Below are 16,692 nucleotides of genomic sequence, written 5' to 3' on the forward strand. Positions count from 1 at the left end.
TGCGAAGCGCACTATTTCAAGGTGACACCATGTCGTTAAAGAAGATCCTACATATAACAGTTTAAAAAGGACAGACAAAGCGAAGAAAATAGTTCGAAACTCACGGCACGTTCAAGACTCGTACGACAACTACCTTGTGCCATTTTTTCTTTTTTTTTTGTTTGTGCGCTACCCAAAACTATGTTGTGAGTTCCTCCTGCATTTAACGTTACAGCTGTTGCATCAAGTGTGCAATTTCGCACTTAAAACTATTGAAGTGAAATTTTTCCTTTCAGCATTTGCCTTTTTACTTTGAATTTTTTCTTCATCAAGTAAATTTCAGAGGTGATGGAGGGAAGGAGAGGGAGTAAAAGTAGTGAGCTTTCAAGTGAAACACCTACACTCACCCACTTTAAAAGAATACACTCACTTCAGTATGTCACACCTATGTAAGTAAATACATACGTTCACACATACAAGTATGCATGTATACAAATGCATTTACTAGCGTGTACATATATGCATTCAGAAGTTTGTCCAACACCCACGGTTCTTTTCGTTGCGCTTGAGTTAATATAGTATGTGCTTTTGTATTTGCCTACGAGGGTGATCAAGTAAGTACCTGAAAATTCATTTTCTAACTGAACTGTGAAGTGGGTTTTTATGACAAGTTTGTTGAAACAGAATATATTCCTTTTGTGTGCTAATTGAACGATATTTTATGCCGCGTAGAAATCATCACGTAAACCAAAAAAAATTGTTATGAGGAACTTTTTATTATCGATGGGAATCATCTACCAGTGGTTTAATAAAATTCGCTGAGTTCAGAGTTGCTTATTAAATTTTTTAGGAATTTATTGGTACACCCTGGTTTGTACCAATGCATTTATGTGGATGTGCGATTTTACGTCTATATGTGTGCATGCATACATGAAGGCCAAACATCTTTTTGCCAGGTGCTAACCTGTTTGGTAGCAGTAGCACTTGAGATACGTTTTCGAACAACTCACAAAGTAGTGGGTGAATTCATAGAGAAAAAACTTAAAAAGACAAAAAAAGTGCTGCAGACTCTTGACTTTTTTCTTCTATGCTTTTATTCAAAGTCAAATCAACTTGGCCACGTTTTTCCTGTTCTTCAGTACTCGCTTATTGCTGTACAGCGAAATGGTTTTAGAGGACAAGCTGACATTTAAAGCAATTAGAAATGGTGTTGTGGTTCATTGAATTTCAAGAAATGGCCACTAATTTATTGAGTTTTTGCTTGGTTTTCAACGTGAAACGTGAACGATTTTGGAATTAGAAGCGTTAGTTATAATTAAGCGAAAATATGAAAAATGTCAATGAATCAGCAAAGAAATAAAAAATGCATACCTGTTATAAAATATAAGCGAAAGGCTAAAGTGTGAAATGTACTGGCTAAGACTGGTCACAGATCAGCCAATAAAAGTAAAGCAAGCAAGCAATTGTTAAATTTCTGCAAATATTTATGGATTTATTAAATTTAAATTACTTAAAAATTTATGCTCTTAACCGACTTCACATAAATATTATCGGAATCGGATAAAAACCATGCTTGTTTTTCATATATTAAAAAGTACCCACCTTGAGTTGGCGAGCAATACGTGTACCGATGTGTATAACTAAACTGCCTTGGATGGAAAGTAAGATTTGTACTAAGTTACATAGAAATACCACCTTGATCAAAAAGTTCCCGGAATATATTTAGAAAACGCAAAATAAAAGTTTATTCCTTAAACGTGATATTATCGCCTTCTTATCCAAGCAGACAGGACTTCGCTAAATTGTTGAGTCTGCGCTGACTATTGGGCGGGAGTAAGGATGGAAAGGAGGGTTTGAGGAATGAGATTTTTTTTTCATTTATTCAGAAACAAGGGAACTAGGCAAGTTTGGAAAAGTGCGAAGACCGTGCTTTACGAGGGATTCGAACCCACAACCTCTGGGTTGGCAGGCACATGCACTTATGCTAGACTATATTATTTACAATTTCTTTATAAATATCTCTATTTTTAGCTGCATCCCATAATTCTGCAACATTGCATACGCCCGTCCAATGCCTTATATTTTGTAACCATGATAACTACTTCCGGCCAACGCATTGTTTCCCTCTAATTTTTCGTTCAAGTATTAATTGTAACATGTGGTATTTGGTGTTTCTCATGATATGTCCAAGATAAGATGTCTTACGACGTTTTATTGCTTGTAGAAGTTCACGTTCTCGATTAACTCGTCGTAGAACCTCTATGTTAGAAACCAGATCGGTCCACGGAATTTTCAAAATTCGCCTTAAAGTCCACATTTCGAAGACCTCGAGTCTGTTCTTGTCAGAGACTTTGAAGATCCAACCTTCAAGCCATTTCTATTCTGGTTTTTATTTCGGCATCCAAGGTATTCGAAATTTCAAACTTTTTCTATTTTTACATTGAGAACCAGCAATGTTTGATTAGTGCGTGCTTCTGCGTGACTCCTGCTGACATGCATGAATTTTGTTTTATTAATGTTAAGGCGGCCGCCGAAGTCGAATGGATTGGTGCGTGACTACCATTCGGAATTCACAGAGAGAACGTAAGTTCGAATCTCGGTGAAACACCAAAAATTAAGAAAAACATTTTTCTGATAGCGGTCGCCCCTCGGCAGACAATGGCAAACCTCCGAGTGTATTTCTGCCATGAAAAAGCTCCTCATAAAAATATCTGCCGTTCGGAATCGGCTTGGAACTGTAGGTTCCTCCATTGTGGAACAACATTACCGAATGGTAGTCATATCTGCCATACAAGCTTCGAATTTGGAAAAAATTATATTCAAAATAAGAGTACATATATTTTATATATTATTTTATTTATTGCTTAAATTTGATTTTTGCTGTTGAGTCAAATTGACATTTTTGGCAGGGAATTATGTGTGTTAAGGTGACCCTTTCCAGGACAATTAAATTTTCTGTCATACTTTCTCTTTTGTTTTAGGACAAAAAAAAATAATATTTCAGTATAATTGTTACAAAAATCATGTATGAGTCATAAAATAACACAATGATTTAATTAAAAGACAAATTTAATTTAAGCCAATATTTCAAATCAAATCAAGTTTTAAAAAAAGCTCTAAAATTTAAGCTTTGTATGGAAGCATGTGATTTTTTCAAGACGCATTTATTAAAGGTGGTGGCAATGGACCAACAACAATGTTCTGTACGTTTGGTTGTCAAAGCAAAGTATTGGGAAACTAGAAAACAAATAATGAATTCGCCTTGTTTCGTTTCGAGCAGACAGCCACATGAACATGGCGAAAGAAAACAAACAGATGAGCTGATTTACCAACACCATCTTTAATAGATTCGCCTTGGAGTTTTTATTAACATTTTTTTTTAAATGCCAGTTCTTTTCGATTCCTGAATATAATTATCATTGCAGTACTCGTACAATATAAAAGAGTTGAAACAGGTAGCGCTCTAAAATTGCTGACGATATGTCTGCAACTTTGCGCTCAACAAAAACAATAACAAAAACAGCGATTCCACTCCAACGAATGCAGAGCTTCATTCCAAGGTTAAAAACTGCTGATGACAGGCTTTACGTGCTAGAAGTACAGTGGCAACAACAACAAAAATAGCAACGTTAGATGTGCAGTGAAAGTTGGCGTAGAATTAAGTTGCCTCAACAACAACAAAAATTCGATGATGGAAGAAGTGCAGTAGTAGAGCAGTTGGTTAAAAGGAATTTTAGTTAATTTTGTCTAAATCTACAATAATTTGATACTAAATAGAAGTGTGCATTGCGCCTCCTGCTGCCGCGTTTTTCATTTTGATGGTGCAAGCAAACTGATCACTATACAAGTACACATATTAACAACACCAAAATACTCCAATTATTATGTTATTGATTCATTAAATTTTGGATCACTGTTCGTATCTTAATTAAGGTATTATCAATATTATTTCTTCCATAGATCCACCAATGAATGTGATTTAGATGGGTTTTCTGCGTTTCTACTTAAAAAATGCAGTTAAAATATATTTTCAAATATTTTCCTTGCTACAGGCGAATTTATTGATCGATGGAAAGTTGCGACTATTACCCTATTGAATCTATTAAAACTATTGAATCTGGTACCAAGAATGATGTAAAAACCATTAATCTCTTTTGAAAAAGGTGGTGAAATAGATGATATAAAGTACTTATTTGGGAAAGAAATAATTGATCAGCATCAACATAACTTAGTTTGTGGGCGTTCCTTGGTTACCAACTTGGCCGAATTCTTCCAATTTTGCGTTTCATCATTTAAACTTCCATCAATTAGACGTTGTCTATACATATTTTTCTTTCGCTTAGTATATAGTTCTTGAAATGTTAGGTTTCCATTAATTTTTTGGTTAAGGCTACCTCTGTAACCGAACCTTATATGTCGAAATGGGTAATATCAAATCCCGCCTTTCGTTGCCACCTCTGGTTTACCTCAGGGTAGCAATCTCTGTTCGTTATTATTTGCGCTTTTTATTAATGATGCAGATGGTTTGTTTGAAATTTTTTTGAAGAACTACGTGTATCTCGGGTATTACGATTTAAACAATCTATCTAAACGGAGTAACAGAAACAAATTGTCGCTTATTATCATTAAATGTTTCCACATGACCTTCGCTAAAGTTGTACTATAAATCCGATTAGCTCTACTTATATCATCTCTAATTCTCATCTTTCCACAGTACGTGCATTTTCGGGTTCAGGTGTTATTTTTCTCTCAGAATTCTCTTTTGTTAATCACATTAACTTCACTAATTCTAAGACATATCCAACTTGGATTTTCTGTTACGTTATGCGCGAGACTTCAAGGACCTTTATACTAGGAAAACGATTTATAGCTCTCTAGTGAGATCAAAGGTTAGGTTAGGTTGGAATGGTTGCCCAAGGAATGAGGACACTTGGACACGAAGATAAACGGATTCGCCATTTGTGACACCATTATGAAGGAGAGGAGGTGAAAGAGAAAACCGATGGAAAGGAAGGAGAGGGCGGGGAGAGGTGGTGGTGGGATGGTTAGGAGGGTGGGTTTAGAGTGTGTGGATTATGAACGACTACAGTGCTGCTGATGAAATTCATCAGATTTTTAATGCCAACGCCAGCAGACGTAGCAAAGAAGTAAGAGCCAAGATGCCTGGATCTTAACCCCGCCAGAGCAGGGCAGCTAAGGAGAAGGTGTTCAGATGATTCCACCTCATCCTCCATACATCCAACGCAAAAAGCACTCGTGGTAATTCCAAGTCTCACAGGATGTATTCTTCGCGCATAGTGTCCTGTGAGAAAACCCACAAGATTCGAGACCTGATATTTTCCAATCTCAGAAGCTCACTCGAGCGTTCCCGATCCACACGTGGCCAGAAGGATTTCGCGACCTTACAAGTTTGTGTTCTTGCCCAACGCTCGCTGAATTGCCGCGAAACCCATCTTTCCAGGAGCAGACTGCAGGTAGTGAGGGGATCTCAATTCTCTCCCTTCGCGGGGAAATCACCTCACATGCTCCCTGCTCGGCCAGCTCATCCGCCTCACAGTTTCCCGCAATGTCGCTGTGACGAGGAACCCAGATGAGGCTTATGTCAAAGAATTCGAAAGCAGTCGGGAGTGAGGCCAGGCATTAGCTGACCAGTTTCGAATGCACCGTCACTGATCCGAGGGCCCTTATGGTCGCTTGGCTGTGAAAGTAAATATTTACATACTTGACTGTTAGTACGCATGTGAGCAGCCAATCAGCTACCTCCTTGATTGCGGCTACCTCTGCCTGGAACACACTGCAGCGGTCCGGTAACCTGAATTCGAGTCTGATGGGGAGTTCCTCGCAAAAAAATCCTCCGTCAACCTTTCCTTCTAACTTCGATCCATCTGTGAGCAAGTTCACCAGGCCCTGTCCCTAAGTGTAGCCCCCAGTCCATTCTTCCCTTGATGGAATATGAGTGGAGAAAGTTCCGGTTGGAGTAAGCGAGGGTATACATTGATCCGTTGACAGTGGGATGAAGTCAAAGTTTCTAAGAATGCTTGAGTGCCCATAAGTGAGGTTGGGCCTATAGCCCAAACCTTTCAGTCTGATTGCGGTACATGCAGCGGCAATTCTGCTTACGATGTCTACGGGTACCACATTTAACAATCTGTTGAGCGCCAGAGTAGGAGTCGTTCGAAGCGCCCCACTGATTCCAATGAGTGCCGACCTCTGAACTCTCCCCAGCTTCTTCACCAATGTCGTCCTCTCTAGTGAGTGATTATGACTCCATGAGGTCAAAGGTCAGAAAATTTGAAAAAAATGTATACTGTTTATTCCCAAAGGATCAAAAGAGTTTAACGTAGTTCCGGTTTGCCGTCCATCTTATCGGGCCCGTTGTATGTTAATACATTTCATATATTTTTCCTCAAAGCGTAAAATACACTTCCTGATGTTTATATATGACAATGTCTGTGGTATCATTGACCGTCCAGATCTTCTGATGCAGATAAGCTTCAATACTCTCCCAAGGGGGTTGGGTTGTCACTTTCCGTTGATTGTTACAATTTTTAAATCAAAATACTTAAATTATGCACCTTTAAGGTCTTTTAAGAAATTAACGACATTTTTAATAGCCTTGTTTTTGATTTCGCCCTAAATCTATATTTTTATCTAAGCTGGTAATTTTGGACCTCTAGTCTGTAAAGATTTGTAGCCAAAGACTGAATAAATGAAATAAAGAGGGGAAAAATACGTTGTTTTTGGAAAAAGATATTGCTGATTGTTTGTTGATAACGATGTAAGGAAATTTCTTTTGGGCCGGTTAGAGATCATTTAGAAACTACATTACATCTTATGTTAAAGTTATCTGATTCGGAGGATTTTCAAATATAACTGAGGTTACAGCCCTGCACGAAATTTCGACACAAATCGATTAAACGCCGTTCTCAACAATTTCGCTTCTATTCTTCCACTTAACGGAAGATATTGAGAAAAGATTTAATCTGCGCTAGCATAAATTTCAACTGGTGGTGACCATTGAACCATTTTTTGTATCGTACGTTCAATAAAGGAGCTTTAAATTCACTGGGCGGAGAGCAGACTTTTTGCAGTAAAATAAGTCTTAGCCATGTGGCTCATTTCTGGTCTAATGGGTACGTGAATAAACAAAATTGCGATATTCAAATTAATTATAATACTAACAAGACGCTCGAAAAAGTCTTTCATTGTTCCAAAATTGTAGATAAAGCTAAAGATACCGTCAACGGAGAATGCTGCAGGAGAATGATTAGTGACTATTCGTTTTTCTATGTCGATACCAAACATCAATGTTCCAAATGATTTCAGACAAAACGTTGTAACATACCATACAGCGCGCTGCAGCGTGAGCAACCTTGAATTTATTACAATGAACTTTTGGTGACCGAATAAACCCAAAAAGACAATCCCTATCAATTCTTCGTCTAGGCCATACGATTTGACTACTTTGCACCAGCTTTTGGGACGGTACCTTAAGCCAGCTGCTTATAAGTAGAGGTAAAATAGGGAGATTGACGAATAAAAGCCGAAACTCGGCGCTTAATCGGCGATAAAAGATTGGTTATGTTCTGAATGCACTCACACGACGGCCTTCATAGGACGCATCCATGGTAGTTATACTACAAGGTGAAGTCCAAAATAAGCAAGAAAAAGTTCAAAATAAATCATAAAAAATGTTCATGATGGCGCCATTATTTAAAGAGTTAGTGCGTTGGAAATTACATCCCTAGCTGACTTCCCGTAAAAGTTGGCCATTCGGTTCAGTGGAAGCGAAGCTTTTGCGTCTAAAGTGTCAGTATGTTTGTGTCATGGGTACAAAAATGAGTTTCGAACAAAGAGCCAATATCAAATTCGATGCCTATTTGTTTCTACGATTCCAAGGCAATTGTCCACAAGGAGTTCGTGCCAACGGCCAAACCGTCAATGGGACTTTCCATCATTTTCTATCTTGGCGTTTTGAAGCGTTTGTTGTATCGCATTCGTCGAATTCTCCGCGAATACCGCGAAGGAGGAAGCTGGCGCTTATTGCATGATAATGCATCATCTCATTTATCCACTCTTGTGACTGATTTTTTTTACTAGAAATAGCATTTTAACCATCAATCACTCACCGTCTTCGCCTGATATGGCTCCCCGTGACTTTTACCTATTCGGTAAATTACATTGGGCCATGAAAGGAAAACGGTTTGCGTCCGTAAAGGCCATCAAAAATGCTTGTACCGACATCCTGAAGGACATTCCGGTCAATGATCTGAAACACTCTTTCGAAAATCTTTTAGATCGCACAAAACAGTGGAATGTTTATAAACCATAAAATATATGTGTATGTAGGTAAGTAGCCAAATAAATGTACACATACATATGTATGCCAACGGTAACATCTGTTTTTGACATCAGAAAATGTATAGCACTAATAATCTCTGTAATTCTGCAAAAAATGTTGCACACGTGCATAATTGTGTAGAAGTGCGCGTGAAAGTGCTTAGTACTAGCAGAGAAGAGAAAGTAGAATTTCGTGTTCATGCTTGATTGCTTTGGGAGTAGGGCGAGGTAGCATCACAGTGTTTGTACAGAGTTGTGCCTGTTTGCAGATGAATGAAGTAAAATAGTATTCATTCATATTTTTATTTTAAAGATTCTCCAGGCTCAATTTGATTAAAGTTATTATGAATATTAATTCATTTATACTACGTATGGTGAGGTGTAATTCGATATTTTTATAATTTTTAAAATTTTTTTTAGCAGAAACATATAACGTTTTCACTTACGAGCTTTATTTGTTGCTTTTTCAATGAGTTCAAAATTTTCGCGTGATGATTTCATACGACTTCCGACATTAATTATTCAGGCAGAAGTGCATTGGTCAACTTGCTTCGACCTTTGGCGTTGAATCACCATATTAGGCCACTGTCAACGCTGGTACAACGAGTTCCAACGTGGTCGTGGACCTTTGCACGATTAATTTCGTTAAGGTCGTTTGACGCTGTGCGCCAATTGATAACCCCAGAAACATCTTGTGACATATAGCGAGATAGAAGCTTCCTTGGGAATTATTGTGGACAGCAGATAATCAATATTGTATGAACATTTGGTTTTCAAAAAGATTTGTCGTCGTTCGATACTCCGTAATTTGGCGGTTGCCCAAAAAAGAACTAGCAAATGATTAATCTCTGATCTACACATAAGTGCTGGAAATAGAACAGCAATTGATAGTATGGGCATTCCAAGACAATTTTAGTCCCAAAGTCAACTGCCGAAGACGAATCATCCTGCACCAATACAATGCGAGCTTTCACGTATTGGCTAGCACAAGACAGTTTTTAAGCACTCAAAATATCGAATTAATGAGTCATCCCCCTCACAGCCCTGATCTGGCACCTAATGATTTCTTTTCGTTTCCAAACATCAAAAATAAAATGCAAGACCAACGTTTTTCAACGCCTGAAGCAGCAGCACGTTTTGAAGATATCCAATTCTGGGGGCCAAAGTGCTTTGAAAATTGGTTCTAGAATATTTTGAAGACAATAAATCAATTTCTATTATTATTATATAAAATACTCCTTTTTTATAAGAGGCTACTTTTGAAGTGAAAACTTCTTTAGAATCGTTGGGAGTGATTTGAGAAAAAGTGAAACGAAAAAAGCGACACTCTTGGCTACGAATATTACATATACACGTAGCGACGAACTAAATAACTTTTAGGCCAGCGCCGACAGCATGGCGCGATAGCCGAGCGGCTAGCAATGTGAGCTTCCGATCCAAAATCCTTGGTTCGAATCACAAGAAAAAAGATTTTTTTATACAGTTATTTTATTTTTTTATTTTATGATATGTTTATGAGGAGCTTTTTTTCATGGCAGAAATACACTCGGTGTTTTGCCATTGCCTGCTGAGGGGTGAGCGCTATTAGAAAAATAGTTTTCCTTAATTTTGGTGTTTTCACCGAGATTCGAACTGACGTTTTCTCTGTGAATTCTGAAAAGTAGTCACGCACCAACCCATTCGGCTACGGCGTTTGTTTAATTTTACTGATGCAAAAATGAGGAAAAATATATGAATAAAGTTTGCTTACTGTTTACACATTTTCCAAAGGTGACGGAGAACCAAAAAAAAAGTCGATTTTCAAACAAATACGAGTGCATATGTGTAATTGTGTTAGAGTTTCGGTCACGCCCCAGCAAAACCTGCGTGCATATGTGTTTGTAACATTCAAAAAAATGTAATTGTGTTAGAGTTTCGGTCACGCAGGTTTTGCTGGGGACGCTCATAATAGCAACCGCGTGTGTATTTTTATATTCGTAAATATTTTAATTTTTAAATATTTACCGCAATTATGCCGAAAAATAATGCAGAAAAGTGTCGTGAATATCGACAGAAAAAAAAATCAATAAATAGCATCACGGAATTCATTCACGAAAATTTAATAAAGTATACACCAGAAGTATCGCGGATACTTAGAAAAGATTACAATAAAGTTCCAATGATTTTAAGTGGCGATTTTAACGTAAATTTTGCATTGGATACAGCGGTTCCTTTAATTGACGTTCTCAATACAACATTCAATTTAAGAATGTGTAACAATCGCACTGAATCGACAACACGATCAAAAACAACCATTGACGCGGTATTTCAAAGACATGTTGACAACATCGAAACCAAAGCATTTGTATCATATTTTAGCTATCATAAGCCACTCGTATCATTTGTTGAAATTGAAAACATTGAGGATGAATAATAATAAAATGAAGAAAATAAAATATGAACTTTATAGCAATATTATAATGAACCTATAATTATCTTGCTCCTAATGCTGCTTTCGTCTTATTCTCTCTCAGTTTGTTTTACGGAAGGTTTCACTTCTATCGCGTCTAACCGTTAGACTGGTGTTTTTTTTTATAAAAGGCAACATAAGTGCAGATATATTTAAGTACATTCACGAAGAGTTTTATAGAAAACATAATGCATAATACTTCTCTCCAAATATTTAGGTCCAATTGGTTTAAGTTAGATAGGTCAGGATTAACCTATATTATTTATGCATTACACTCTCTCCTTCTCTTTAATATGTTTTCTCGCATAATACATTTAACTTTAAGACATATTTTGATTGACTTTTAAAAGCAGTTGTGCTTGAGCTCGGAGCTATAACTCAATACTTTCAAGACCACAAAGGTAATTGTGCTGCCCAGAAATAATCCCAGTTATATAGCCTGGATCGGTCGAAAATTCTATACCGGTTTAGAAGATATTAATTAATATTTCTTATACAAATAATTCCAAACAGTCTGCTGACTAGTCTTCTATCCCTGTGCAATAGAATGAGTGCTCATATACCGGTTCGACTGCAAGATTTCTATGATTGTTCGATTTTTGATGGTTGGTTTAGCAGGACGTATTTCATTTTCAGACGTTTCAGACATTTCTGACTTGTACCAAAACAGAATTTTTCGCTGTTGTATTCAATGCTGCATTGAGTCGATAAATAACATAAAATTTTTTGACCTGCTGCTTCGACTTCAAAGTGGCGTTGAAGAATCTATTGAAGATTATCTTTCCTGTACCTTCCTTTTGGAATGATGACTTCACCAGCAGTAAAATCGTAAAATAACTACTTCTAAAGCGTAAAACCACCTTTAAACCGCCTTATACTCGTAGATAGTTTGGGCCGATGCAATGTACAAATCGTGACATATGCCTCACTAAATACATCTGGCGGGAAATATTCGGAAAAATTATCTACAACTAATATTTATAACTTTAATTTAAGAAATATTAACTGAAGAATCATATAAGAAAACAAATAGTCAAAAGTCAACTTTACTATCCTTTCAGTGCTTTTAAAGCAGTTAATTATGCCAACGTCCTTCAATCCAATATTAACCGAGTAGTTAATCAGCTCATTTTATAATCTTCTCAGTACATTTCTTATAAGATTGCATACATCTGCACATACATACATACGTATGTATACGAGAAAAATTGCATTATGCGAGATCTTCTCTGTAATGCATATTTCTTTACTGTGTACTTCTTAGCCTTTACCCTTTCAATTTTCATCACAATAAGACTGTGCCTTTGTGAAACAATAACACAATTATACCTTTGTGCTTACAACTTAATTTTCGATTAACTCTTCTTTTATTCATGTGAAAGATTTTTCTTTGCAAAAACACAAAAAAACCAAGTGGTAGCAAAGAATGTTTCAAACAGTAGTCACCAGTCGGTAGGTAAATCTCAATTCATTTCTGCCAAGAAAGGCAGCAAATTCTTAAAAGATATATATATACGAGTATAATATATATATATTATATATATCCGCCTTAACAAAAAATCCAAATTTTTGACATTTAGTTTTTTAATTTAATTTAAACTAGTTTCTAATAAAAGTGTAGTTAATTCTGTAACAAAAGACACATGAATCAAGGTCCCGATCTTTGTACAAAATTCAGAAAATTTACGACTTTTCAATCATAATTTTTAAAATACTTTTGAGTATGCAGTTTTATAGCTCATTAAATTTTAGAATAACAAAGTCAATAAACATTTTTTTGGGAAATTTTCACTATACTATACTGTAATAAAAAGTGTCTAAAATGTTGATAAATATTCAATGAATTTTTCTGGGTTTCGTAAAATTAACTTTATTTTTACTGAAAATTAACATTGACATACCTATATACTTAATCTTGCCATAAATTCTGTGACAAATTTTACAATGCATACGGTGAGAACGAATTCGCAGAAAAAAGTTCGTTATTTTTGCTTTTGTTCGTATGCGTAGTCTACTCATAAATTATACTCAGTCTCGTGACAAATTTCGTTTGTTAACAATGGAGGAAAATCGCATTGCTTTAATTGCATTACATAAGTGTGGAACATGGGTCCGTAAAGTTAATGAAGTGTGGTAAAAGTCCAAGGGGAATTTACGCACTGCTGAAAAACCTTAATATTTCGAGGATGTTTGTTTACCGCACGATCAATCGTTTTTCCCCAACGTCTCGTCCTCGCGTGGTTCGAATCAGTGCAGCCACAAACGCCGTTCGAGAAAGAGTTTGCAGAAATTCCTTTAGAAAGCAGAAAATCATGTCCAGGGAAATGAATGTATCGACCAGATCCCTGTCAAGACTAATTAGAGATGATCTCCACATGAAAGCCTTCCATCGCTCAACTGGCCAGCTATTAGCAACGCGCTTGAAGAAAATTATACTCCACAGATGCAAGCACCTTCTGCGGTGGCACGCGGTCAACGGCCATGAAAATACTCTTTTCACAAATGAGAAAATTTTCACTGTTGAAGAAGTTTTTAATAACCAAAACAAAAACATCTATGATAAACTTCTAAAGACGCAAAAATTGTTGTTCCAAGGATTTAGCGTGGCCACCATCCAACCTCCGTAAAGGTTTGGTGGGGAGTGTTTTGTAAAGGCGTTACGTCTCTTCATTTCTGCGAAAAAGGGGTTAAGACCGAGGCAATTGAGCAGTATTCGCTTCAATCGCGCTTTGGCTCATAAGACTAGAACCACCTAACAGTGGCTAAAGAACAATATTCCTGGGTTCATAGACGCAGAAGGTTGGTCGCCTGAAAGTTCAGATCTGAATGTATTGGACTACAGTTTGTGATCCGAATTGGAGAACATGGTCTGTCGAAGACCTCACAGAAATTTGGAGAGGCTCAAACAATCTTTGGTCCGTGCAGCGACGTCAATATCCATGAAAACCGTGCGTGATGTAATAGCTGAATGGCCAAATCGTTTGAAGGTTTATGTAAAAAGAGATGGTGACCATTTCGAATCAAAACTATTTTTTTTTTAATATTTACGTGATTAAATAAAACTAGCTTCATTAAAAAAGTATTATAATTTCATATCTATAACGAACTTAACTTGTAACAGAACTTATGGCAAGGCTAAGTATATATACTCATGTAAAGTATAGTCCTATCAATCTGACTTAAGTGAAAATTGGTTAAAATTAAATTAAAATTCATAATTAATTTAATCCCAACGGGTGGAGTTTTTTGGCGGGTGTGTTATATGTTATAAAAAAAATATTAAAGCTTTTTCGACCATCACACTAGACGACTCTTTTAGCTCGTTTAGATTTTTTTAACAAAATCCTCCTAAATACTCTAGGTACTTGTACTGCTGAATATGTATGTGCATTCAACAATTAATTTCATGTTTAATTTCCATACACATTTTTTCCTCCATTCAATAAATGTATGTACTTACGTTTCCTGCACTTCTTTTGCATTGTTCTGGTGGCCAAGCAATTCGCTTCGCCTTTCTTGAGCGTCAAAGTACGCGTACGCATATTGGTTTTCGGATCACATTCGGTCCAAGCGCTCTTCGAGTAACGACAGCTGGATTCTGTAGCGCAAAGATAAATGAAAATAAATATGCAAATAAAGCAAAAACAACTTATAAATTAATCAAGAAAATAAGTTTGAAATAAAATCATTATTAAAGCTTAAATGAAAAGATATTGGGTAAAAAAAGCTTAACTGATTCACTTAATGAATTGTAAATTATAGAAGAGGTGAAAAACCGAAACATATTCAGGTAGATATTACTAGCACTGGCTGCAATTGGTTATTATCCATAAATGATTGATTATGGTGCCGTCCCTTCTTCAAAAGATAAATGAAAAATTATGCCTGTTCTAAAATACACCTTGAAATTTGAAAAGGTCGAGCCAAGGAGCACCAGGAGATTTGGTGGCTCCTAAAACACTCAGGCTAAAGAGCCCATTGTATTAAACAGAGTAAAATACACCTTAGTAAATTATATTTTGGGTTTGAATTTGTGATTTAAGCGATCTAGGAAGATACTATAGTTCAATTGCAATCAAAATAATGGATTTTAATAATTAAACAATAAAGCAGCAAATCGGTAAAGTTAATTTTTCTACCTACAAAAGGATACTTTTAAACACTGATCATTAAGCCCCCTCAATTATAGGTCTAAAGATGTCTCGAGTGATGTCGACTTTTTAGGATATACAGAACGCAAATTGGGCAAATGTAGCTATTCATGCTGTCAGCATTACCCGCTATTTGATAACTGTTATACTTAGCTACCTTGAAGGTAGAAGCGTTATACCTGACACAGATGAAGGAATTATAAACCATGCAAGTCTAGTGGAGTGCTACAAAGTCAATTCACGCTCCATTCTCTGCTATCTTATGTTTGACGGTGCCTTATTTGTATGAGCCTTTAATTGCATACGTGGATGATCTTGTAGTTGTTTTCGTTGTTGTACATAAAGTATATGCATATATGGGGAATGCTGCTGGAGTGACAGTCCTTGGCCGGATGTAAATCCAGGTCATTTCGGTAACGTAAAACCGACTATCGAGGGGACGATGATCTTGTACTGGGTTGTCCATATTCGGAAAAACACAATTTTTTTGATGTTGACGATAATAATCATTTTGTTTGGATCAAGTAGATTTGTTGACATCACTTTTTGAATATGATATCTCTCAAATGACCGCCTTGAGCCTGTACGGCGTGTTGTGCCCGTTTTGCAGCATTTTTCATAGTTTCTTCTATGGTCTTTGGCTTATTAATATAAACCTTCGGTTTTAAATATCCCTACAAGAAGAAGTCAGGTGGCGCTAAATCGGGCGCCAGTCAAAATCGCCATTTTTCGACACCAAACGACGAGGAAACAATTTCTTAAAAAAATCGATTGTGGTGCGAGCTGTGTGTGGGGTGTTGAAACCAGAACTGCCTCATACGTTTTCGACGAATAATTGGCATCACAATTTTTTTCTTTTTCTTCTTCTTTTCACAATTGACTTCTTTTGTTGAATGTAAATTTCAAAAATTTGGGAGCGCTCGCGTGGCGTGTACTGTTCCATGGTAAAAATCTGCTTGGACTGACGCTTCCAACGCGGTATGTCATTAAGCGATTTGACGTCTCTAGCAAAAGGTACAGGGCTGCCAGATGGGTCCGTCGAATATGGGCAACCCTGTAGTGTTATATATAATATATAATTGGCGCGTACACTCTTTTTGATAAACCTCATTTAAGGATTTATACCGCGTATTCATGGGTGATCAATCTTCAATCGTATTGGCGGTGCGGATGATTTAGGGTTTACATTTTCTGTTTATGAGAGAATGTGTCTTTAAGTCGCCATGGTTTGGGAAGTATGTAATAAAATGGTGGAAAATTTGCCAGTACTTTGATGAATGGAAAGTTATCTGCGACGGGCCACCTATAATTAAGCCTAAATTACAACACACACGCAAACAAATCTTATTCGTCGGCCTTAACATTTTATTGAGATGGCTGAATTGTCTTAATTATTTTTGTAATGTAAAAACTAATCATTGGTTCGTCGAGTAGATTAGGTGCGGATTAAATTTTCGTATGTTTCTTTTTTATGTTTTTCTCTATTTTAAAAAATGCCGAGATGTGACTGAGAAAACAAAAAAGTAACTTTTATCTTTTATATCAGAGGAGTTCCCGATGTATTTTTGCTTGCTGAACACATTCCTGGGCCAAAAAGTATCTAATACGTCAGGGTTTTGCGTGAATCGGATGTTAAAGCCTACAAAAACGTGTTTTTTGTGTTCTTACACCTATTTTTATTTTAGATTCAGTATCTTAGAGATTTTTAGTGGCCATGCGGAACAAAGGTGAAGGCAGCTGTAGCCGAATTGGTTTGTGTGTAACGGATTTACG

At 36.6% G+C, this 16,692-nt stretch overlaps 1 protein-coding gene across 2 annotated transcripts in view; it reads right to left on the reverse strand.

Moving 5' to 3' along the window:
* LOC128859672 (uncharacterized) overlaps window positions 1-16,692 on the reverse strand; it is a 185,992-nt gene that overhangs the window by 21,770 nt on the left and 147,530 nt on the right. For both annotated transcript variants that reach the window (XM_054096672.1, XM_054096671.1), the window contains exon 4: window positions 14,229-14,366. In XM_054096672.1, coding sequence (XP_053952647.1) covers window positions 14,229-14,366 — 138 coding nt within the window. The remainder of the gene's footprint in view (window positions 1-14,228; window positions 14,367-16,692) is intronic.

This window comes from Anastrepha ludens, chromosome 4 (assembly GCF_028408465.1).
Source record: "Anastrepha ludens isolate Willacy chromosome 4, idAnaLude1.1, whole genome shotgun sequence".
NCBI lineage: Eukaryota > Metazoa > Arthropoda > Insecta > Diptera > Tephritidae > Anastrepha > Anastrepha ludens.